The sequence below is a fragment of the Rhamphochromis sp. 'chilingali' genome (genome assembly GCF_963969265.1).
Source record: "Rhamphochromis sp. 'chilingali' genome assembly, chromosome: 2".
NCBI classification, from domain to species: Eukaryota; Metazoa; Chordata; class Actinopteri; order Cichliformes; family Cichlidae; genus Rhamphochromis; species Rhamphochromis sp. 'chilingali'.
Genome location: NC_137930.1, coordinates 19,238,107 through 19,261,083, shown reverse-complemented (window position 1 = coordinate 19,261,083; position 22,977 = coordinate 19,238,107). Strand labels below are relative to the sequence as shown.

The 22,977-nt window shown below is 40.6% G+C and overlaps 1 protein-coding gene across 1 annotated transcript; it reads right to left on the bottom strand.

Moving 5' to 3' along the window:
* Window positions 1-5,712: 5,712 nt before the first annotated feature.
* Window positions 5,713-22,971, bottom strand: mtrex (Mtr4 exosome RNA helicase). The gene is made up of 27 exons (XM_080874716.1): window positions 22,840-22,971; window positions 22,409-22,549; window positions 20,451-20,517; window positions 20,273-20,335; window positions 20,070-20,182; window positions 19,491-19,665; window positions 19,272-19,362; window positions 18,436-18,560; window positions 18,202-18,300; window positions 17,860-17,980; window positions 17,645-17,776; window positions 15,843-15,922; window positions 15,392-15,502; window positions 14,502-14,603; window positions 12,558-12,683; window positions 12,235-12,385; window positions 11,848-12,020; window positions 11,700-11,768; window positions 11,505-11,630; window positions 11,310-11,420; window positions 11,035-11,223; window positions 9,448-9,611; window positions 8,782-8,887; window positions 7,173-7,229; window positions 6,923-7,085; window positions 6,593-6,697; window positions 5,713-6,255 (listed from the first exon to the last, which is right to left on the bottom strand). The coding sequence occupies exons 1-27, from the start codon at window positions 22,938-22,940 to the stop codon at window positions 6,203-6,205; spliced, it is 3,114 nt and encodes a 1,037-aa protein (XP_080730842.1). The 5' UTR covers window positions 22,941-22,971; the 3' UTR covers window positions 5,713-6,202.
* Window positions 22,972-22,977: the final 6 nt, after the last annotated feature.

The window sequence follows — 22,977 nt, the reverse complement described above, 5'->3', positions numbered from 1 at the left end:
CGTTGGCAAAGTTCAGCTCATTTGAACCTTGACCACTCCACACCATGATGAATGCTCACACAATTAGAAGACAAAAACAGAGCAATGCTGACTGCCAAACTCCCGCATCGAGCCATCAGGAGTAAAACGCTTTTTAATGGAAGCAGATTGCCATCCAATTAGTCATGTGGCTTGTTGATAGGTTAGATTTGTTAGCTGCCCTCCCATTGGCTCCACTGATGTGTTAAACTCTCATTTTAATTCAGGTAATGAGTAAAAGAGGAGCAGCTTTCGTTACTCCTTACTGCATGAAAGCATACCACAACCAAGATGGAGAAGAAATATAAGCTTTGTCATGGACTTAAAAAGGCCTTGAAGTTAGTAAAGGTTGAGATGCATCATGGATAAAATATAAGATTTGTTCTTGGAGTTTGCCCCACACCAGGGATTAATACTGTGTACATCTCAGCCTCGGTTGTTTCTATCTCGACTGATCTTTCAGTGTGATGCTACATTTCATGTCCGTAAATCAGAGGAATGCCCAAGGGTGAACAAAAGATCAGCGAGGTCAGCAGAATCATTAGGAACCATCCCCTGCAGACACAAAGATCCAAACAAAATTCACAGCTATGTAACCAGTCCATGCTGAAGCACTTGGCTGTGCAAACTTCATCAACCTCAGGCTCTGCCAACAGCAGGAAAAACATCTGCCATACTGCTCTGTGGCCAAAAACAATGGCCTTAACGCTGCGGGTCAGCCTCCCGAGCTAGATCAGTATCGAACTTATCTGTTTTTTGCTGCAATTGTGCTGTTTCCTTGACTCCAACATGGCCCTGTCACTCCACAAAAGCTGCCCAGAAAATGCGCAGTCACAAGTCACAGCAGGGTGGGAGAGGGGGGAACCCTGTCGTCAGGGTACAAGATTTTTTTTTTTTTTTTTTAAAGGGGGGAATTAAAAGCAAAAAAGACAGAAGAAGGGGAAGGAGGGGGCTGGGTGGTAAAGAGAAAAACCAGAAGAGCTACGTGGCTCCGTGTCCTCATCACAACCCACCTACACACACAAACAGAGGAACCTGTGTATACACACACACTGGTTAGACAATATAGTTTTCATCTGTGTGCTAGTCAGAACCGGCCCCTATGAGCTTGTAAATGACAGACAGCAACAGAAAACTTTAATGATATATTTAAAAAACTGCAAATTTACATTTACCTCATATGTTATTTGATCTACATAGGGGTTTTTTTTTCTGTAAAACATATTTGATATGTTAACCTGTAACTTTTTCTCCTTACTGCCGATGCTCGATCATTATCTTCCCATTTTTCAGGGAAAATCAGCTTTACCGAGAGAACTCTCAGAACACGAGCAACTTGTGAAAACGAGGAACTGTCTTTGGCACAGTGTCTCCATTTGTTTTGTGCAATACTGATAAATCATTGGCGATCTGCACGGGATTTCAGTGCTGGAAGAGCTCAGTGTGAAAACAAACCTTCTCATTTATAACAATGTCACCGGGCAGAAAAAACAAACTGAAATGGGGAAGGAAAAGATCTCCCACTTAAGATTTGATGAGCATGTTTGACTTGGAGCAGGTGGATGTGAGCCAAGCTCAGTCTGCTGCTGGACTGTCTCCAATCATGTGAGGATTTATTCTTATGAAGCAACTCCTCCACTTATCCACTGGACCAAACAGCAGCGCCAACGGTGAAGGCACAATAAGCCACACTGATGGTAATCGCTGGGTGAGGAGGATTAAATTACATTCCCTGCCAACGATTTAGCAATGTTGATTTATTTGCCTGATTTCATCTCCTTCCCCGACCTCCTCCCAGTCACTAAAACACATGATTTATGATGTTTCAGTGGGTAAGGACAATCTGTTTGTCATCTCCAGATTTAATCAACAATGAGCTCACTGACTGATCATTTGACCTTTATAGCTTTATACCTGACAGTTTCATTTGAGCTATTGCTCAAATGAAAGTACATAATCAATAACAAGAACTAAGATAAGCTCCTATTAAATGAATCACCAGTAATTATTACTTTGGGCAGTAATTGTGACCCAGAATGAATTCAGTATCGTTAGTTATGATTAAGCCTGTAGTTGTCTGTGAAACAGCTACAGGCACCAGCTGCTGATCACATCACAATTCTTAATGTCTAAGAAGATGAAATCGTGCCTGAGGCATCAATCCAGCGAGACCCATTCTGTGGAATCTAAAGGGCAAAGATTCAGCTGCTATTATAGTAGCTAGGCTCAGACGTGCACTCAATTGCCAGTTTACCAATCTAAAATTATCCACACTGAGGAAAGTTAAAACAACAACAAATGTACGCCTGGCTGGGTGTAACACAACAATATATGAGACCACCAACACCCCCATAAAGTTGATTTATTACTGTTTTTAAACAGTTTTAAAAACTAAAGTGACATTTTATAGCCTTCGTGAGTATTAACAGAGGAACCTAACTCATTTAATAGCTGATAATAATGCAGATAAACCAAGAAATAAATGAATCATTCAGTCAACGTTAATATTGATTATTAACAGTATGTCATAAGGCAACTAGTAACTAGGCAGAGATGATATAAGCAGTTTTTAGAGGAAGAGCTCGCAGAAAATGCGTGGATAGATGTTTACGTGTGAAAAGAAACAACTGATGCGAAGTTTTCACTAGTTTTTATAAAAAGCTGAGTGATTTAACCCGAACAACCAAAAACTAAAGCTCTCAAAAAAAGACTATTACCATTTTAAGCTGAAAGACGGTGCTTTTTCACTCATTTTCAGTTTAGTCCTTGAAGCTGACCATTTTCAAAGAAATGTTTTTTGTTTGTATGTTAAGGCTCTTAACACTGGCCTATGAATAATTCAAGCAAAAGTAAGATACAAACATCAAGGGAGGAACCAGTGTTGTGTTTACACATAAATGTATTACACAGGAACTCAACTGAAAACCAGAAGCAGCAAGTTTTATGGAGTGATGACTTCAAATTTGAAAATTCTGGTCAATCCGGAGAAGGTCAGGAGAGACAACATGAGTGCTTACTGCAGTCTGTAAAACACAGTGGAGGCTCTGCCAGTTTGGTTAGATTTTGATTCATCGTGCAATACTATCAGGAGAGCATCAGGCTGGAAACAACTGGCCTCATTAGATCTCAGGACTCAACATTAGCAGTGTGGGATCATCTTGACAGAGAGCAGAACAAAAGGCAGCCAAAATCCAAAGAAGAGCTTTGAATGTCCTCCAAGAAGCCGCGAAAAATATTCCTGAAAACTTCTTAAAGAAATTACAGGAAAACTTACCTAAGAGAGTTCAGGATGGGTTGAAGAATGGAGATGATCATACCAAATATTGACTTTCACGTTCATAAAAATTGTGCAAACACTATTTTGCATTATATTTCCATTTGTGTTCGCATGTTTCAATAAATTGCTGCACCCATTTCCTATAAACTCTGAGATCAGCAGGTCTCAGTTCGCTTTTCAATCAACTCAGTAAGTGACTGTGTAAAAGACATGTTTACTGTTGTACAGTGGGGCAAAAAAGTATTTAGTCAGCCACCGATTGTGCAAGTTCCCCCACTTAAAATGATGACAGAGGTCAGTAATTTGCACCAGAGGTAGACTTCAACTGTGAGAGACAGAATGTGAAAAAAAAAATCCATGAATCCACATGGTAGGATTTGTAAAGAATTTATTCGTAAATCAGGGTGGAAAATAAGTATTTGGTCAATAACAAAAATACAACTCAATACTTTGTAACATAACCTTTGTTGGCAATAACAGAGGTCAAACGTTTACTATAGGTCTTTACCAGGTTTGCACACACAGTAGCTGGTATTTTGGCCCATTCCTCCATGCAGATCTTCTCGAGAGCAGTGATGTTTTGGGGCTGTCGCCGAGCAACACGGACTTTCAACTCCCGCCACAGATTTTCTATGGGGTTGAGGTCTGGAGACTGGCTAGGCCACTCCAGGACTTTCAAATGCTTCTTACGGAGCCACTCCTTTGTTGCCCGGGCGGTGTGTTTTGGATCATTGTCATGTTGGAAGACTCAGCCTCGTTTCATCTTCAAAGTTCTCACTGATGGAAGGAGGTTTTGGCTCAAAATTTCACGATACATGGCCCCATTCATTCTGTCCTTAACACGGATCAGTCGTCCTGTCCCCTTGGCAGAAAAACAGCCCCATAGCATGATGTTTCCACCCCCATGCTTCACAGTAGGTATGGTGTTCTTGGGATGCAACTCAGTATTCTTCGTCCTCCAAACACGACGAGTTGAGTTTATACCAAAAAGTTCTACTTTGGTTTCATCTGACCACATGACATTCTCCCAATCCTCTGCTGTATCATCCATGTGCTCTCTGGCAAACTTCAGACGGGCCTGGACATGCACTGGCTTCAGCAGCGGAACACGTCTGGCACTGCGGGATTTGATTCCCTGCCGTTGTAGTGTGTTACTGATGGTGACCTTTGTTACTTTGGTCCCAGCTCTCTGCAGGTCATTCACCACGTCCCCCCGTGTGGTTCTGGGATCTTTGCTCACCGTTCTCATGATCATTTTGACCCCACGGGATGAGATCTTGCGTGGAGCCCCAGATCGAGGGAGATTATCAGTGGTCTTGTATGTCTTCCATTTTCTGATGATTGCTCCCACAGTTGATTTTTTCACACCAAGCTGCTTGCCTATTGTAGATTCACTCTTCCCAGTCTGGTGCAGGTCTACAATACTTTTCCTGGTGTCCTTCGAGAGCTCTTTGGTCTTGGCCATGGCGGCGTTTGGAGTCTGACTGTTTGAGGCTGTGGACAGGTGTCTTTTATACAGATGATGAGTTCAAACAGGTGCCATTCATACAGGTAACGAGTGGAGGACAGAAAAGTGTCTTACAGAAGACGTTACAGGTCTGTGAGAGCCAGAGATTTTCCATGTTTGAGGTGACCAAATACTTATTTTCCACCCTAATTTACAAATAAATTCTTTACAAATCCTACCATGTGAATTCATGGACTTTTTTTTCACATTCTGTCTCTCACAGTTGAAGTGTACCTCTGGTGCAAATTACTGACCTCTGTCATCATTTTAAGTGGGGGAACTTGCACAATCGGTGGCTGACTAAATACTTTTTTGCCCCACTGTAAATGTTTACTTTGACACGCAAAGCACAGCATACTGATGTTTATCAATGTTAAAGCTTCAGTTGCTTATTATTTTGCAGCTTCACTTCGTTTGTGTGGTAGTGGATTTGGAAGCGGGTTTTGAGCGCGTGAGCTGGGGTGTATCTGAATATCAAGAAACACCGCAACCTGCTGTTCAAACCAATGAACTTCCAGATGAATATTATAATGAAACATGTGATCCAATTCCAGCATATACACTTTATTAAAAACATCAGAAGCAGAGCCCCCCCCCCCCCCCCTAAATTTAAGAGCCCGATGGTGGTTGAGTTAGATTGCTGGCTCAGTGCTCACACAAATGAACTGGTGGGGTGTTTGAATCTCATGTACGTTTTATGTAGCACCGCCACCTGCTGTTCAAACCAATAAACTACCAGATGAGGTTGAATACATATATAAATAAAAACATTCAAGTGAAGAAGTTTCTACCATGTTTGGTGAGAGCACTGCAGAGTAGGCTGTCAGTTCAGGTCCTGTGTTGCTTGGCTGGACAGCTACTGTTATTACAACCTTCTGTTTAATATCAGCATCAAGTGAATGGACAACAGTTTGCTTTTTATATATAATCTGTATGTAAACAAATACAGACGTTTATTGAAAACTGTCAAATATGTACACACATGTAAAAATACGGAAAAATAAAGTGGGTTATTAACATCGACACAGGTATTTGATGTATTATGTCATGAGCTCTCCTCAGATCAAAGCACAAAATAATTATCAGTCTAATTATGCACATTTTTGCCATTTAAGCAAAAACAAAACATGCATATTCAATGAACTGTGAAAACAGACCATATATGATGCGCACAGTGAGGACAATGATTGGGAAACCTCAGCAGGATGAAAGTGTTTATGGAAGTTGCTGTGATTGCACAGTTAGCATTCCCAAAGAGCTTTCAGCTGGAGCCAATGGAATAATCACCAATTTAAGTTCACTAAGGCATTACACATTTTTAAAAAAAGGGTAAATAACAAAGCACATGACTTCTATAGTGAAACAAACAACCACAAAAGAGCAGGGTTCACTAAAAGACACTATAAGTAGAGACTGGCAGCAAAGACGATGTCTCTCTTGATCTTTGTTATTCCTGCAGGGAGAGAAACACAATTCAAACTCTGTCACAACTTTTACATGAACAATTACAGAATCTAGTTTTGGCTTCTTCATAAAACGTAAATGGTTTGTTAAAAACATGCACTAAATGCATGCACTAAATACATGTACTAAATGCATGCACTAAATAAAGTTTATGATGCACAGGTGTACTATCAATGTAGTTTTAACAATACAAAAATAAATCTAACAAAAACCAACAAAAAACAGTGAAAAATGTCCAACTTTTTAAGGATTTGTCATGTTAGACTACATTTAGAAAGGGAGCTAATATTCATTCAAATGAAAAATTGGTGCAATGTGTTTCCTACCTTCAGCAAACTTATTCTCCAGCTCTGTGTTGCCGATGGCTTTAGATGCAGAGCACATTTGTCTCAGGACCTCCTCCAGACGACGCATGCAACGGATGATGCTCCCTAAACAGAAATCCAGAGTGTAGATACATGTGTTAGAAATCTTTGATTATATATCTATCTATCTATCTTTTTTTGAGAGTAAATGTGTTCACTTTGTATCAAATAACTCATCTGACCCACAAAATCTGCCTCAAATAGAAAATATTTCCTAATACTGGAGAAAGGAACCAATAAATTGTGATCTTAATAATTAAACACCTGCAGATTGTAAGAGAAGTAACAAACCTTCAAAGACGTCGGTCATTTTGCAGATTTGAGCAAACGTGGCCCCGTTGGCCCAGGCATAAACCACGTCCATTAGGTGGGGTTTAAATTGGTTCAGATAGCTCTCTTCGTCCACCTCCAGCTTGGCGTCTGCTGACACTTTGGCGATGCGCTTTGCACATTCCTGAACACAACAGAAACAGTGATGCTTTCATTTCTACTAAAGTTCACGCATTTAACAAGATACAGCTCCACTCTAATGCCGTCTCACCTGCATCTGTCTCAGCGGTGCAGCGAGCTGCTCAGTTAGTTTTGGCATCTCGCTGGCCTGGAGGAAAAAAAACACAACATCTAAATAATTAGTACAAGTACCATATAAATGTTAATGTTATTAAATCATAATACAGCATAACTCCTGCACGCATGTCTAAGTTTTTCAGAAAATACAGGAGGAATACAAGGAGGAAAGACATCAGTAATTATCTTAGCGAAGCATCAAATAAATTTGTGGAGGTTTATGAGGAAATTCCCAAACAATCTGAAGTCCATCCTTCTACAGTGAGGAAGATTATTCATTATCAAATGGAAAGACAGTTGCCAGGTGGGCATCCAAGCTAAATTCATAGCAAGGTCAGAATATGCAATGATCAGGGAAACTGCAAAAAATCCAAGAGCTGCATCTCACTCTATGGGAGTGTTGGCATGTTAAAGGCCCAAATTTCATGATAATTAAATTAGAAAAAGAATGAACAAGTATGCTTGTATGGAAGGACTACAAGGAGAAAGTGACTTCCCTTAGGAAGAACATGGCAGCATGGATAAGGTTTGCAAAGTTGCACAAAACAAAATGACTCATCAAGGAACCAAAGCATATCAGCAGCTCATATCACCTCTCACTAACTGGCAGGAGCGTAATGGAGGGGTCATGACTTTGCCTAATTTTACAGCCACTGTACCTGGGCACTTTGTAGTCATTGAATCAAGCACGATCTCCACTGTATATCGAAGTATCCTAGAATCAAATGTAAGTCTCCGTCTCACAACAATTTGAGATACTAATGTTATTTTCATCAGAAAGCTTAGGGCCTCCTAGGCTGCCGGTATCACTTTTATAAGCAGCCACATCTGCTCTTTAAATATTTATTGTGGTCTGGATTTTTATTTTTCAATACAGCAGTATTGAAGTCAGGTGGTATTTATACATATTCTAGTGTGCTATTTTGCATTCGAGCAGCTGTTTGGTCTGCAGATGCAAACTAATATTAACATGCACTTGATCTCAGTGAATATCTGTTTGGTGGCTCCTCTGAGAAGCTAATGTGCAGGATTAGAGGTATGTTCACGTCTGCAAGTTATCGAGAAGGTGATGAACTTGGCTCAATAAGTAACAAATGTACAATTTATTTTCAGGTGTTCTTCCGACCAACGCTGAAGTCCTTTAAAAACATGCTAATTGGCTAAAGTCCCCATCATCAACAGCTAAAATAGCAGCAGGTCGTCTTTAAAGACAACAGCTGTGCACTCACATGCGCACCGGATTTATTGGAAACATGACAGCTGCTTGTCATTATTCGCTGTGTAAACATTTGAAGCTGGCTAATAAGAGACAGTCCGATATGGGATTGAGGTCAGAATTTTCCCGTTCACAGGACTGAGCTAATGAGAAACCAATGAAAGTCTGTTTAAACATGTGCTGATGCTGGATCAACCTATTTTGAGAGTTTGGTGTTTGCTTTGACTGTAAAGCAGGAGAAGAAGCCAAGAATGTGAAAGCAGCTCGAACTTACAGGAATGGGAATAAGGTGTTTATTTTAGTGTTCGGGAAAAGATGAATCTTTGTACATCGAGTGAGTGATGCATTTGTGTTCGTTTGTCCCTACGTTTTCCTGGAAGACAAAGCAGGACAGCAGGGCGGTGGCTTGCTCAACTGTCAGATCATTGAAGAGACCGTTGAACATCATCTCAGTCAGCAGGAGCTCGTCGGCACTGGAGATATTTATACAGAAACTTAATTATATAATGACTTTGCTTCAATATCTTGATCTTTTCAAAACAGCAGCTATAAAAGAAATGTGAGGTGGAACACGGAGTAAGAATCTGCTTTTTTATGCTAAATATCTAATTGTAAGACATCAAAACAACAGCTAGGAATAGGAACTTTAGGTAACTCACGTAACCCCAGTTCTCAGGGTAGCATGAGTGAGATGCCCTTTTTGCTGGGGTGAAGTGAGAAAAACTGCTTATCTTTAAAAAAAAAAAAAAAAAAAAAAAAAAAATGGCCACATAGTAGTGCAAGCTTCATAAGGTTGGGTGGCTGTCCAACGTGGTCGTTTCAATCATCAGCCAATCAGGATTGTTGTAATGGAATAAGGCTTTTAAGGAATACGCAAGCAGGTGCATCCCATGCTGAGGCATCTCACTCATGCTGCTGTGAGAGCCGGGGTTACACAAGTAACCTGAAGTTTTCAGGTTCATCCATACAGACGCAGCTCAAACATTTTCTTCACTGTCCCAGCTTTGTGTGTGTGTGCCCCGCCCTCCCCTACCTGCTAATTTCACAGGCGACCCGCCCTTTCATCTCAATGACGTCAGAGGGACTGGCAAAGCCAAGTCTTCGAAGAACTCTCTTTCTGCACTTCAGCTGGTCCATCTGCAAGATGGTTCGCGCTTTTTTGAGGTCTCGCTTGGCTGTTCGAACATCTGCTGCGATCTGAAACACACACACACAGTTATGTTATGCAAATTTCTTCATTTTTAACTTGTTGAACTTTGATTTCAGGGTTTCTTAAAGTCTCAAAAAGCTGTGTGATAGGTTCCAGTTTAGCACATCAGAAAACTTCAAGCAACTTTAGCTGTCAGAGTGATGAAGAGGAATGTGAAAGACAATTGCATCAGATGTTCATGTGCATGCTTATCTCATACCAACTATTTAATTTATCCACTTCAACCTCTTCTACTGTGTTTAACACACACACACAAAGACTTCACCAGCACTGCTCATCGATCAAAGACAGAAGCAAAGACTTCTCTGTAATGGTGACTGGATGTGTTGGTAAAGATAAGTGACATCACAGGAACACTTAAAGCTAAAGCTAAGACTTTTTAGTGCTTGTGCATCTGTAAGATGTGCTGAGTTCAGCCAGTGCTACCTGTTTGGCTAAACAAATAATATAAATGAGACATCAGAAATGGTAGCATCTGTAAAAACCAATAAAAAGATGAACCTGAGGATTAGCAGCAGTTTTGTTTCATTTTGGTGTTCAAAGAAAGCAAAATTAAATTTACTGGACCTCTGAATGTAGGAATAACATTCACAAGCGGTCATTTTTCCTGTTTGCCTGTATGTACATATTTGACCACAACTGAACAGAAAAATCCAATAAAAAGAAATCAAGTCTCATCTAACAAAAGGTACTTTTTGTAGATAAACAGGAAAGTTCAAACATTGAGAAATTAGAGTGTTTAGCTGTTATTTGTTATAGTAACCTGTTGTGGTATAGACAATACACCCCAATATCAATCAAAGCTACCAATAAATAACCCTAACCAAAAGTGATGTTTTGTTCCAACACAAAGGTGATAGACAACTAAATACTTTGTTAGTACCTTGTTGCGATATACGGCCCCACAGGGTAGTAACAAAGTGTTCAACAGTGTAAGAACCTTTGAATTCACTGAAACAGTGCTCAGAGTCGCTTCCAGAGAAGCCATGATCAAAACCATTACCAAGTCAGAGAAAAAGCAAAGAACAACAGGTTATAAATAAAAATGGCAAACTGGAGACCAATACCCACACTCATTAACTCAGTCCTAGCCTTCAGGCAGCTAATTCTCACACTCTTTATTTTCACACTCTTGATCAGCGGTGTGATGAGGCAACTGGTTAAAACCAGCCACATAGTTGTTCCCGACCGTATAGCATTACTCACGCTTACTAGTTTACAGCTGACACAGTGGATACCCCAGTGACAGTGATGTTTACTTACGCAAACATCACTTACCAGGCAGAAACAAATGCAAATCATGCCACTACAAGCTAGGTTAGCCCAGTTTGCCACCATTTAGTTATGCTCTCATAAGGCCTGACAATTAGCAGGACATCCCATTGCTTGAAATTTGACAAAGTTTCTCACCAGAGCTTTCTTCTCACAGAGAGAATAGACAGATTCCAAGTTGGGGTCACTGTGCAGGGAATGGGTGTACATGCGGTGCTCAAAGGCCTCAATCTTCTGAATAACTTTCTTTAATGCAGGGTCTTTGATGCCCATGTCATCTATGGGGTCAAGCAGAGGAACACCATCTGGAAAACGTTTCTGCACCTCCTGTGGACAAAATGATTGGAGGGAAAAAAATGTAAATGATTCACACTAATATCTTCAACACCTTGAGAAATGGCTCTACTTTGTACCTGTATGGACTTGAGCATGAGCTGTCTGTTGTCGTAGGGCCTCAGGTCTTTGGGGATGTAAAGACGAACTGAGCTGACAGAAGTGAGGAGATGGAGCATCACTGGAACCACCTGGGCAGAAAAAGGTGATTTTAATTATGGCGCTCCCATTTGTGTATATGAAGTTATGGGTGTTCTTGCGATTGCTCCACCCACCTGCATCTCTCCAGTCTCCCCTGGAGCGGCAGGTTTAGCAGCTTCAGTTGCAGCATCTTTCACACTGTCCTTACTACAGTGGACCAAAACCTCCACGACATACAGCGGCTCTGAGTCTGTAGTCGTCTAAATGGGAAATGTGTGTTAGTCATAGCCACGGGACCTTGGATTCATCTACAGGTGCCACTAACTTACCTTAACATTAGTCTTCTTGCAAAAGTTTACAACCACTCCCCAGCCAAAGTCAGCATCCTCATTTTTTACCTGACAGATGAAAATACAGACTTGTTAAATGATGTGAAAATCTTCCATTATTACTGCTGGTCTAAGCGTAAAGCAGTACCTTGACAAGTCGCCCAGGCTGTAAGAAGGGCAAGCAGTATTTGGGTTTGTGGATGAACTCCTGGATTTCTTTACTCAGTTTGGCCAGCTGCTGTCTGATTTTAAAGTAAGTGACCACACTCTCTTCATTGGGAATCTCAATGGTGTGGTACTGCTCCTCCAACTTCTTAATTTCTGCACAAAAACAGTCATTTTAGATTCATCTTAGAACTAGATCACACGTAATTCATACCAGACAACTGAAGATGATACTGTAAACAGTCATCATACTACAAATATACATATACATGCTATTGAAGTCCGTGATTGCTATTTGTGTTCATATTTGTATGTCTGTCAGTTACTACCCAAGTGTGTAGTGTGAACAAGTGCATACAGAAATGCTTACTCTCCACTACACCAGGCAAAGCCCTGTAGTGTTGGAACTGGTAGAAAGACTTCTCCAGCATGTATTCTGGGTTGATCTCCTCCACACGCAGCAGGTTGAGCACCATGTTGTAGGTTAAGTGGAAGGCACTGTTCAAAGGATCTGCAGAGCCCTGCACAGCAGGATTAAAATGGTTAAAATGATTAAAATGTCAGCGATTCCTGACAAAGAACAAGTTAAGAATCACTTTTAAAACTTTGGATTCAGTGGTTAAAATAATGCTAGGGACTAAAAAACCTGAAAGTGATGGTAAAAAGCATTTGCAGCAGCCTGGTTAACAGTACCTTGAGTAGCTGTTTACCCACAGCTGGGCTCATCTTCTCATCCACCATGAAAATAACAATCCCTCTGTCGTCCATTCCTCTCCTCCCAGCACGCCCAGACATCTGGATATACTCACCTGATGTTATCTAGACAAGGTGGGAAGATAAATTATATTATAGAACGTCTATGTACATGTGAAATATATGTACAACTGAGAAACTGGTTAAAACAGCATAAATGAAGGTGGTAAAAACAAAACACTGAACATCTGCACATTTATTCAATTACTGCCTAGGCAATTATCTGCATTGCTATGAATCTACATCACTCATCTACTGTTCATTGAATCACACATGGCACTGACTAAGCTCCACATTTTTACCTCTCTTTGCAAAAAAAAAACCAAACAAGAGTTTAAATGATCAGATCTTCATTTCACACATTCTTGAGAGCAGCTCTTGAGTTGGAAGAGAGTTTTTTGAAGAATGAAGGTGAAGTGTGAGTGCCTGTGTGGAGTTTTGGCACCATCAGAGGCAACAGATGTTTCTGATGAACCTCTTGGAGGGCAGTTTCACTCTCTCTCGCTTAGAGCTGGGCGATATATCGAGTTTTTAAAACATATCGATATATTTTTATACGAGATATAAGATGTGACAATATCCTTTATATCGATATAGTCTATGTTACGTTATAATTATAGTTGTGGAGCCGCAAGTTTGCCTCTCTTTCGTCCACTTTTGTCTCTACGCAACGTTACTCCGCCTCGCCTTCACTGAAGACAACTCCCCCTCCTCCCCCATCGCTTCACGTGCAGGCAGCGACAAGACGGACACGGCAAATCTCCGTTAACGAGTTACTGCGCATCGCCCCATGCGTGGGGCTGGACGGCGTCAACGTGCTAACGAGCTAAACATGCTAACGAGCTAACAGCGCTAACCCTAAAATCCTTTCATTCTCTCAAAAGTTGATAGCGCGCCTTATGTATGAATTCTGGTTGTGCTTGATGGCCGCGAACCGATTTTATGTGGTACACGGCGCTCAGCAATCTGTCAAAATGTTTGAGTACGACTTTGGTCAGCTACGGAGCTGCACCGCTTGATAGGTTGTCGGCGCATTACGGCTACCGAGGAGCTTCGCGGAGTGATACGTACTGTGCATCAACGTAATATTACCGTATTGTGTGTGTATAAGGACCATAAATGGCACCTGTAAGAGACGTGGTTATGAAGCGGATTTCAAACTCCAGGCTGTCAGTCACACAGCAAAACTTGGGAACAGAGCAGCTGTGAAATCTGTCTGTCTTTGTTATTACGCTCAGCATCTTTTAGTTTACATTTTGACTGCACAATTGTGAGCTCTTTGTTTAGCACAAAAACAACCTTGTTTTCTTTTATTTATGGAGCATTATTATTTAATGAATTCTCATAATTTAATTTTGAGTAATTTTTCATGTACATCTGTGCTGTATGTTAATAAAAGTGCCTGTGTGACATCTGGGACACAGCTTTGACTAAGAACTCTCTTTTTGTTCTTACTTTATGGCTTAAAAAAAAATATCGAGATATATATCTTATATCGCCATCCAGCTAAAAAATATCGAGATATGAATTTTGGGTCATATCGCCCAGCCCTACTCTCGCTCATTCTCTTTAATCCCTAGAGCACCCCCTTGTAAACAATATGTGGCTATTTATGTGCCAATACAAGCTGCAACGCTTGAAGACCTTATAAAGGCTTCAGAGCAACATGCTACATAACAACTGCACACTTGACAGAGCAGCTTTAAAGCACAATTTATGGCGAGCTCTGCATTTTACTGGCCTCAAACAGAAGCCATAGACAGACAGATATCTTTCTGGAAGTGCAACTTTTCCAAACATCCATACTAATACTGCTGCTGAGAAAATTCTGTATTAAAGACATAAAAGAGGGGGAGACCATTGTGTTTGACTGCGTGAACTTACAAAGCGGTGATTCTTGCCATCAAACTTGCGTGCACTGGTGAAGAGCACAGTGCGAGCTGGCATGTTGATGCCCATGGCGAATGTCTCTGTGGCAAACAAGGCCTGCAATGGAAATAAGGAGCATTAAGCTCATCTCAATATTTACATTTTATCACTTACAAATAGACACTGATCCTCTAGGACTAATAAACATGTTCAAAGTGTTCCTCATAAAACATTTGGAAAGCCATTTTCTTTCAAGTGCAAAAAGATTGGAGCCGCCAAGAACAGCCGATCAGGCATAAATCTTAAAAAACAATCAAACAAAAAGAAAAACCAACACAAAAGCAGGATTTCCCGTAAAGTTTGGAAACTTGTCACAAACCATTTCTATTGGTTTGTGACAAGTTTCCAGTCTGCATTGACTAAATCTTAAAGTTGTGATAAAAAGCCTTTAATAATTACCTGACTTGTGTCTAAGTCTGGATTACAACACGCTGAAACATCTGCTTCTCCAGATGTAAGAGTATTTCTAATTATGTTCTTTTATTTGCCTCCATTTTAGCACATTTTCTTCATTTCACAGTGTTACTGCCATAACAACCAGAAATGACCAACAGCTAAAGTGTAACTCTGTAGTTAAAGTAAAAAGACTGAAGACAAGACTGAAGATAGGCACACATTATCATGAACTGGACGACTGGTTACTTTAAATATTAGTTTTAATTACACTTGAACAGACTCTCTCAAGGATTCCATGTCAACATATTCATCAAATCCATTAATATGACTATGTACTAAACTTTTGCGCAAATTAAGTATTTCCCCTAAACGTCTGTTACAAACACACTTTTGAAATTTTCAGTCCTGCAGAGACAGACAAATCTCATTAAAGTTAGAATCACCAGTACCTTGAGGAGGCCTTCAGAAAAGAGGATCTCTATGGTCTCTTTCAGGATGGGCAGTAGGCCTCCATGATGGATCCCTATCCCCCTCTTTAACAGTGGCAGCACATGCTCGACCTGAAGAACACAAACAAGCTCATTACTGTTGAACTTCTCTCTCAGTGACCGTTTTGATCACAGCTGACGAAACCAAAACCAACATAACCCTTGTAATGGAAAAGTGTGTGGTAGGGTTGTGCTTTGCCGTTGCTCGTGTTGTACCCAATAACAGCTACTAACGCTGTTACTGGGTACAGGACTGATTTTAACAGGACTCATCACAGGAGGAAACAGTGAAGCTTTTTGCTAAGATTTTACAAGGTGTTAAGATCAGGTTCAAAAACCATGTTTAAATAAATAAATAAACCCTTGACAAGCTCAGAGAAAGCTGAGTGTGAGAGCATGTAGAAACACTTACCTGAGGCAGTTTCTTGTCCTCATCTGATAGACAGTCCACTGCATTGTTGAAAACCTCCTCCACCAGACGTTTCTCATCATCTGTAACAAAGAAAGGAGTCAAGTTTGAGTGATTTTAAAATATTATTCAACACATAATTAATCCTGGGAAATGTGGGGTTAACGTGGACCAATGGAGATAGGGGGTTTTGGGGAATTGCCTACAGAGAAACATCAACCACTCAGGAATTGTGCAAGTCTCTGTTGACTTTGGAGTTTTTGTGCCAAACACATTATAGTATTTGCTGTTGCTGGTGGGCGGTCTCTGTCCATCTCAGTCCATGTGGACTGGCCCTTATTCATGGAACCACTTCAAGTCCAATAATTACATTTGTAAGGGGATTTTGCTGTAGCTAAAAGCATAAACAAATAAAATACTGAAAACTTCTTTCTTGCAAGTCTTGCAACATCAAAGGTGTTGACAACTTTATCTCCTTTTTCTGACGTCAGACTGTGTGCTGTGTTACTGTTTGTAGGCCTCTGGTTGGCCAGCATTTCTAGATGATCAGAGTTATATCACCACCTGTTGCTTCGGCATCAACAGCATGCCAAAAATGTTTTGCATTTTCATGTGGAGAGATATTTTTCAAAACAAACATGGAAAAAAAACTCATTTTAAATAAGACCTGTATATATGTGGATATACCCTTTTTCTCCGATCTACTGAAATTATCTCAGTATCTACAATTTTTCTTAAGAAAAACAAAAAACAAAAGCTTTACTGAAACCACAAGAACACAAGAAACTTGTGAAAATGAGGAACTGTCTTTGGCACAGTGTCTCCATTTGTTTTGTGCAATACTGATAAATGTTTGGCGATCTGCACTGGATTTCAGTGCTGGAACAGCTCAGTGTGAAAACAAACCTTCTCATTTACAATAATGTCACTGGGCAGAAAAAACAAACTGAAATGGGGAAGGAAAAGATCTCCCACTTAAGATTTGACGAGCATGTTTGACTTGGAGCAGGTGGATGTGAGCCAAGCTCAGTCTGCTGCTGGACTGTCTCCAATCATGCGGAGATTTATTCTTATGAACCAACTCCTCCACTTATCCACTGGACCAAACAGCAGCACCAACGGTGAAGGCACAATAAGCTACACTGATGGCACTCACTGGGTGAGGAGGATAAAATTACATTCCCTGCCAACAATTTAGCAATGTTGATTTATTTGCCAAATCTCATCTTCTTCCCCCGCTCTCTGAACAGTTTGTCACAAAAACAGGTGGTGTTGATGTTTCAGTTGGCAAAGAAAATCCATTTGCCATCTCAAAAATCTGCTCACTGACTGGTCTTGTGACCTGACACCTCATAAGTGACAAATGCAGTGAAGCTATTGGTCAAAAAAAGCAACATCACTGTATAATAATATTCTCATGATCAAATTATAAAAAGTCAATCATTTCTATTCTTATTAGAGGAAAAAATAAGCTTTTAATCTGTAATATTCAGAACTTGACTGACAAAGAGTCTGACCTCACCTCATTCAGCACACAGAGCTACAAGCCAAATGCCAGAAACACATCCTTTGATATTAATCTATCAGCTTAGGTGTCAGCAGTAAACTTTCAATTATTCACACATTGCACTTATCAAACAGCACGTTTGCAAAGACCTTCTCAAAGTCTATCGGTGCTTTCATGACTGCAAACAACTTAACTTGACTGACTATACTGCTACTCTCACCAGAGACATGGCCGCACGCTTTCGTGGGGAAAATACTGACACACACACACAGATTAGAGTTTCCAGGAATGCACATACCTCTGTTAAAGTCCAGTTTAGCCACCTGCAGAGCGTAGGCCTCACACTCTTTCTTACTGAAGCTGAAAATAATCACTGGCTGGAAGTTCCTCTCCATGATCATCTTCACTATCTTGAACACGCTTGATGGGCCTGATTAAAGTACAAAGACATGCAATCTTATATGAATTACTGAATCAAAGATTTTTACATTAAAATCCAGCAAACCCACACACCTTTAGTGCCTCCTTTCCTTCCTTTTGGATCCCACTTGGCACCTCCGCTGCTGCCCCCAGAATCCCCAGCATCTCTCAGCACCTGCATAGCTGTGTTGAAATTGTCCTCTCTGAATTCTCCCTGGAGAAAAATACAAACACAAAAAAACGTCCTGAATTATACATTACCTTATAGCAGCTGTTTCTAATTGGTGCATCCAGATTTAGAATACACAAATTGTTATTTTAGCCCCACTTGTGTAAAGCAGAATTATCAGTGAAGGAGATGAAGCCGAGTCCAAAGAGTTATTCATTCATTTCTTCTGAAAAGCCCTAATGAGTGTTGTTTCCACGTGTCCTTACATTTTCATCAACAACCAGGTGGAGTCCATCACCCCCTGCTGGAAAGATATAGTGTTGCAGTGGAGTGGGGCGGTAGTCTGTGTAGACCACATGGCATGGCTACAGGAGACATTAGAAAAGCATAAATCAATAAACAAGAAAAACTACCCTAAGTCACTCATTTAAACTGTCACCTTCTCACTTAGGGACATTATAAGAACTTTAATTATACTATGAGGCAGTACAACATCCCACCTGCTTGTGTAAGTGACAAATCCACTCAGCAAACTGTTTGGCATTGGGGATGGTGGCTGACAGGAAAACATAATGCACATTATCGGGAAGAAGAATGATGGTCTCCTCCCAAACCACGCCACGCTCTGAAATACACAGACCAGTGAGACGTGTTACCAACCAAAAGCCATCATGTGACATTTTTTTAACCACAGGGTTAAAATAAACTTTAATTCAACTGAGCCTTAAGTGCTGCTGTTGAGAAATCAGTAAATGAAAAGTCGACAAAGAAGGTATAAACACAGATTTTTCATGCAATTGTTTTACTTTGCTTCCATTTTCATTCATGGCCTCAACTGCACCAGACTGCAGGAAATAAATCGCTAGAAAACATGTTAACGTGTTTACTTTCCTGCGTTTTCTCTATTTCAAATATATATATTTAATTTGACAACATGCCATGTGCAATTTTTTTTCAACAGCGTATTAGTAATCTTAGAACATATATTGTATGGACAATTGAAAGCTGCGGGTCCACACCTAATCTTTGAATTCAGACATTTCTGGTGTTACTGCAGGTGTGTAAAATCATTCCTAAAGCCATGCAGTCTGCCTTTGTAGAAATAAAATGAAAGGGTTGTTCTAAAGGGCTCACTGAATTTGAATGTGATGCTGTAATAGAATGCTAATGTTGCAGCGAGTCACTGTGTGAGGGATCCAAGTCAAGTATCCATCCATAACTTACTCATGAATTCTGTTTGTACCCAGGAGAAAATCTATTTGATTCTTGGATGTTCAAAACACACTGATCTGTAATTTTACAGATCGTCTGCATCACTTTTCTATTTTATACCCACCCGTGTCTCTCATGTAATGGATCTCATCGAAGATGACCCACGCCACTTCCCTCATGATCTCAGAGCCTCGGTACAGCATGCTCCTCAGAATCTGGGAGAGAAGAAGTTTATCATTGACCGACCTCTGGATTGAGCAGCATCAAAAAACACTCTTCAATAAGGATATAACTAGCAAATGTAATAATGTCTCAACTCCACACAAAATTGTTTTTTTTTTACCTCTGTTGTCATGACGAGGCAAGAGGCAGTGGGGTTGATGGTGACGTCACCTGTCATCAGTCCTACATCTTGAAACTCTTCGTACATCTCTCTGTACTTCTGGTTGGAGAGAGCCTTGATGGGGCTGGTGAAGATCACTCTCTGCTTCTCCCTGAGAGCCAGCGCAATGGCATATCTGCAGAAAGATATCAGAGAAAGCCATTAAAAAATGTTTTTAAAGAACTATGAACACCTACTGAGCACAATTGCTGACCAGTCTTCATGTTTTAGTTCATATTAAATGAAAAATGTTTAGAATACCTGTTTTGTTTTGGTTCAGTGTTATGACCAATCAGTGGGCTATAAGGGTTCATAATATCTCTCAGTGCTGCTTTCCAGCGTGTCAGTACATTTACCAAGAAGGCACTGATACAGCACAACAGTGAGTATCATCTCTAGTCTCTATAAACTGTTAATGGTCAGCATCACATTTTCTGTAGTTTGAGTTTAAATTCTAAGCTGTATTTTAGCCAAATATAATCAACTGGAATGAGGAAAAATGTGATCGCTCAGTATAAATTGTTTACTGATGACACTTACTCAGCACAAACAGTCTTCCCTGCAGAGGTGTGTGCAGACACAAGCACAGACTGGTTGTTGTCAATACATAATATGGCCTCCCGCTGGAAGGGATCGAGAACGAAAGGGTACTCCTGCAAGACGAGTAAGATGTATCAGAACAAAAGGAAAGCAATCCCACGGTAATGTCAGTTCGTGAAAACTCAGACTAAGGCCCCTTATACCTTGGCTGCTTTTCCCACTCGTGGTTTCAGAGGTTTATATTCCTCACTGGCAGGAAGAGCAACCTGTCAGGGAAGTACAGAAATGGCAACAGTTATCATCACTATTTTTTCTGCTTGTTTATTTAAAAATGAATAAAATTCTTAAAAAACCAAACAAAAAACAACAGATTTTCTTTACCTCATGTGAACATCCTTCCACTGTTTCCACTTGCTCCACCTTCACCTGAGGCATAAATTCTGCAAGACTGAAAAAAGAAAGAAGAAATAGAACAAACTCTGATGTGAATGAACTCACATAATCAAAATGTTTATCAGAGGGAAAGTGTGATTCGTGTGGAAAACGACACTCAAGCCTGACATTAACTGGCATAATGTGAGCTTATAACCAGCTCTTGTTGTTTAGCTGGGTCCTGTCAGCTGTCCGGAGACAGGAAGGTTCTATGTCTAATATGCTGACAATAACTGTGATGATATCAGGAATAATAAGCATAATTATGCACATTTTCATGTGTTAGAGCGCGCTCTTCGGAGCGCAGGTGAGGAGGAAGAGGATGACATTTTATCCAGTTGCAGGTTGCATTCTCTTTCCTTCACATTTTCACTTCATTGGTGTAGAGGAGACCTTCTCAGAGAACATCTGAAATAACATTTTGATGATGACACCTCCTATATTTCTAATTAGAATATGACAATCATATGTAAGCCCTGTGATAGACTGGTGATATGTGCAAGGGGTAACCCACATCTCTTCACCCTGTACACCTCTGACTTCTGCTACAACTCTGAATTATGCCACATTCAGAAGTTTGCAGACGACACAGCCATCATGGGGTGTATCTGGGATGATCAGGAAGAGGAGTACAGAAGTCTGGTGAGGAACTTTGTCGCATGGAGTCACACAAACCACCTGCAACTCAACACCTCAAAGACTAAGGAACTGGTTGTGGACTTCGGGAGGTCTAGAGCAGGTCCACTGCCGGTTCAGATAGAGGGGGAGGAGGTGGAGGTGGTCAACAAGTACAAGTACAAGTACCTCGGGCTGTGGGTGGACAATAAACTGGACTGGTCATGCAACACAGAGCACCTGTATAAAAAAGCCCAAAGCCGACTGTACTTCCTCAGGAGGCTGAGGTCTTTTAACATCTGCAGGAAGCTCCTGAGGATGTTTTACCAGTCGGTGGTTGCTGGAGTACTTTTCTATGCTGTGGTGTGCTGGGGGAGCAGCACAGCAAAGAAGGACTCATCCAGGCTGGAAAAACTGATCAGGAGGGCTAGCTCTGTGGTCGGCATGAAGCTGGACACTCTGGTGACAGTGGCAGAGAAAAGGACATTAAAGAAACTGATGGACATTATGGACAATGCCAGGCATCCTCTGCACACGGCCATTAACAACCAGAAGAGTCTGTTCAGTGACAGGTTGCTTCTCCCAAAGACAAGAACTAACAGACTTAAAAACTCCTTTGTCCCACACGCCATCAGACTGTTTAACTCCTCTCTGGAGGGGAGAGGGAGGGGAAACAGGAGGACAAAGGAGGGGGGAACAACTAAGCTGTAGTGCCTCTTCACCTCACTGTGCAATACCTTTTGTGCAATACTTTTGTAAATAGTCAACAGTGCAATAGACCTCAATACTTGAAATGTGCAATTCACTTGTATTTTTATTTTTTATTCCTATTTATTCTATTTATCCCCTTCGTATATTTTATTTATATTGTCTCTGTATTTTTATATATATATATATATATATATATATATATATATATATATATATATATATATATATGTGTGTGTGTGTGTGTGTGTGTGTGTATATATATATATATATATATATATATATAATATTCTGTAACTCTGTAACTTCTGTCGGTGCTGTGCTTTTTTGGAAATCGAATTTCCCAGAGGAACCCACCCGAGGGATTAATAAAGTTCTATCTAATCTAATCTAATCTCATGCTATGAGACCTGGGATAAGCTGCTCGATGATAAATGCGTGGATAAACATTCACAAGCAGGGATAATTTAAATATTTCTAATAATATGAAGCTGGTTTTACATCACTTTTTTTATGCTGCTGAGCATTTTAATAACTGTGTCCACTAACACCCTGCATGAACACAACAAAGCTTCCCTTCTTACTTCAGTTCATTCGCCGAAACTGCCTCATGTCGAGGTTTCTTCACAAACACCACTTCCTCTCCACCATCACTGTCTGCCTCTCTCTTGACTCGGGCAGACGGACCGACATCTCTGTCTGTTTCATTTTTGGCTGCAGCTTTCCTATAGAGAGCAGAAACACACGAGCTGTTAGCCAACATGCACGATTCACCAATGAAGGGCACACAAACACTTAGCTACAAACTCGTGTTCAAGAGAAATGGGCTCAGAGTTATATATGCCATAATATTGTTAACTTTAAGCCCAATAAGCCTTTTTTTGTCCGGTGTTTCTTTAACGAACCAATGGCTGTTACTATGACTGGCACGAGCACCCATGGCACTACCGTCCTCGCGGAGAAAAAAACTTTCCAAAACAAACACAAAATTTTTCTCCAGAAAATACATATTTACCCCGGTTCTGCCGCCACACTCGACGGTACTTTTTTATTTGTGGTATTTTGTTGTTCATCGTCAAACACGCTGAACAAACCGTCTCCAAAGGTGTCAGCCATGTTTGTTAGGGGCACACTTCCCACAATACAGCACGAG

What these genes read in the sequence shown, in the direction of transcription:
- mtrex (XM_080874716.1), bottom strand. Translation starts at nt 22,940, where the DNA reads ATGGCTGACACCTTTGGAGACGGTTTGTTCAGCGTGTTTGACGATGAA. An exon ending in GCCTCGTCATGACAACAGAG is followed by an intron (nt 19,363 to 19,490) that starts GTAAAAAAAAAA and finishes CTTCTCTCCCAG; the next exon opens with ATTCTGAGGAGCATGCTGTA. An exon ending in AAGGAAAGGAGGCACTAAAG is followed by an intron (nt 17,777 to 17,859) that starts GTGTGTGGGTTT and finishes TACTTTAATCAG; the next exon opens with GCCCATCAAGCGTGTTCAAG.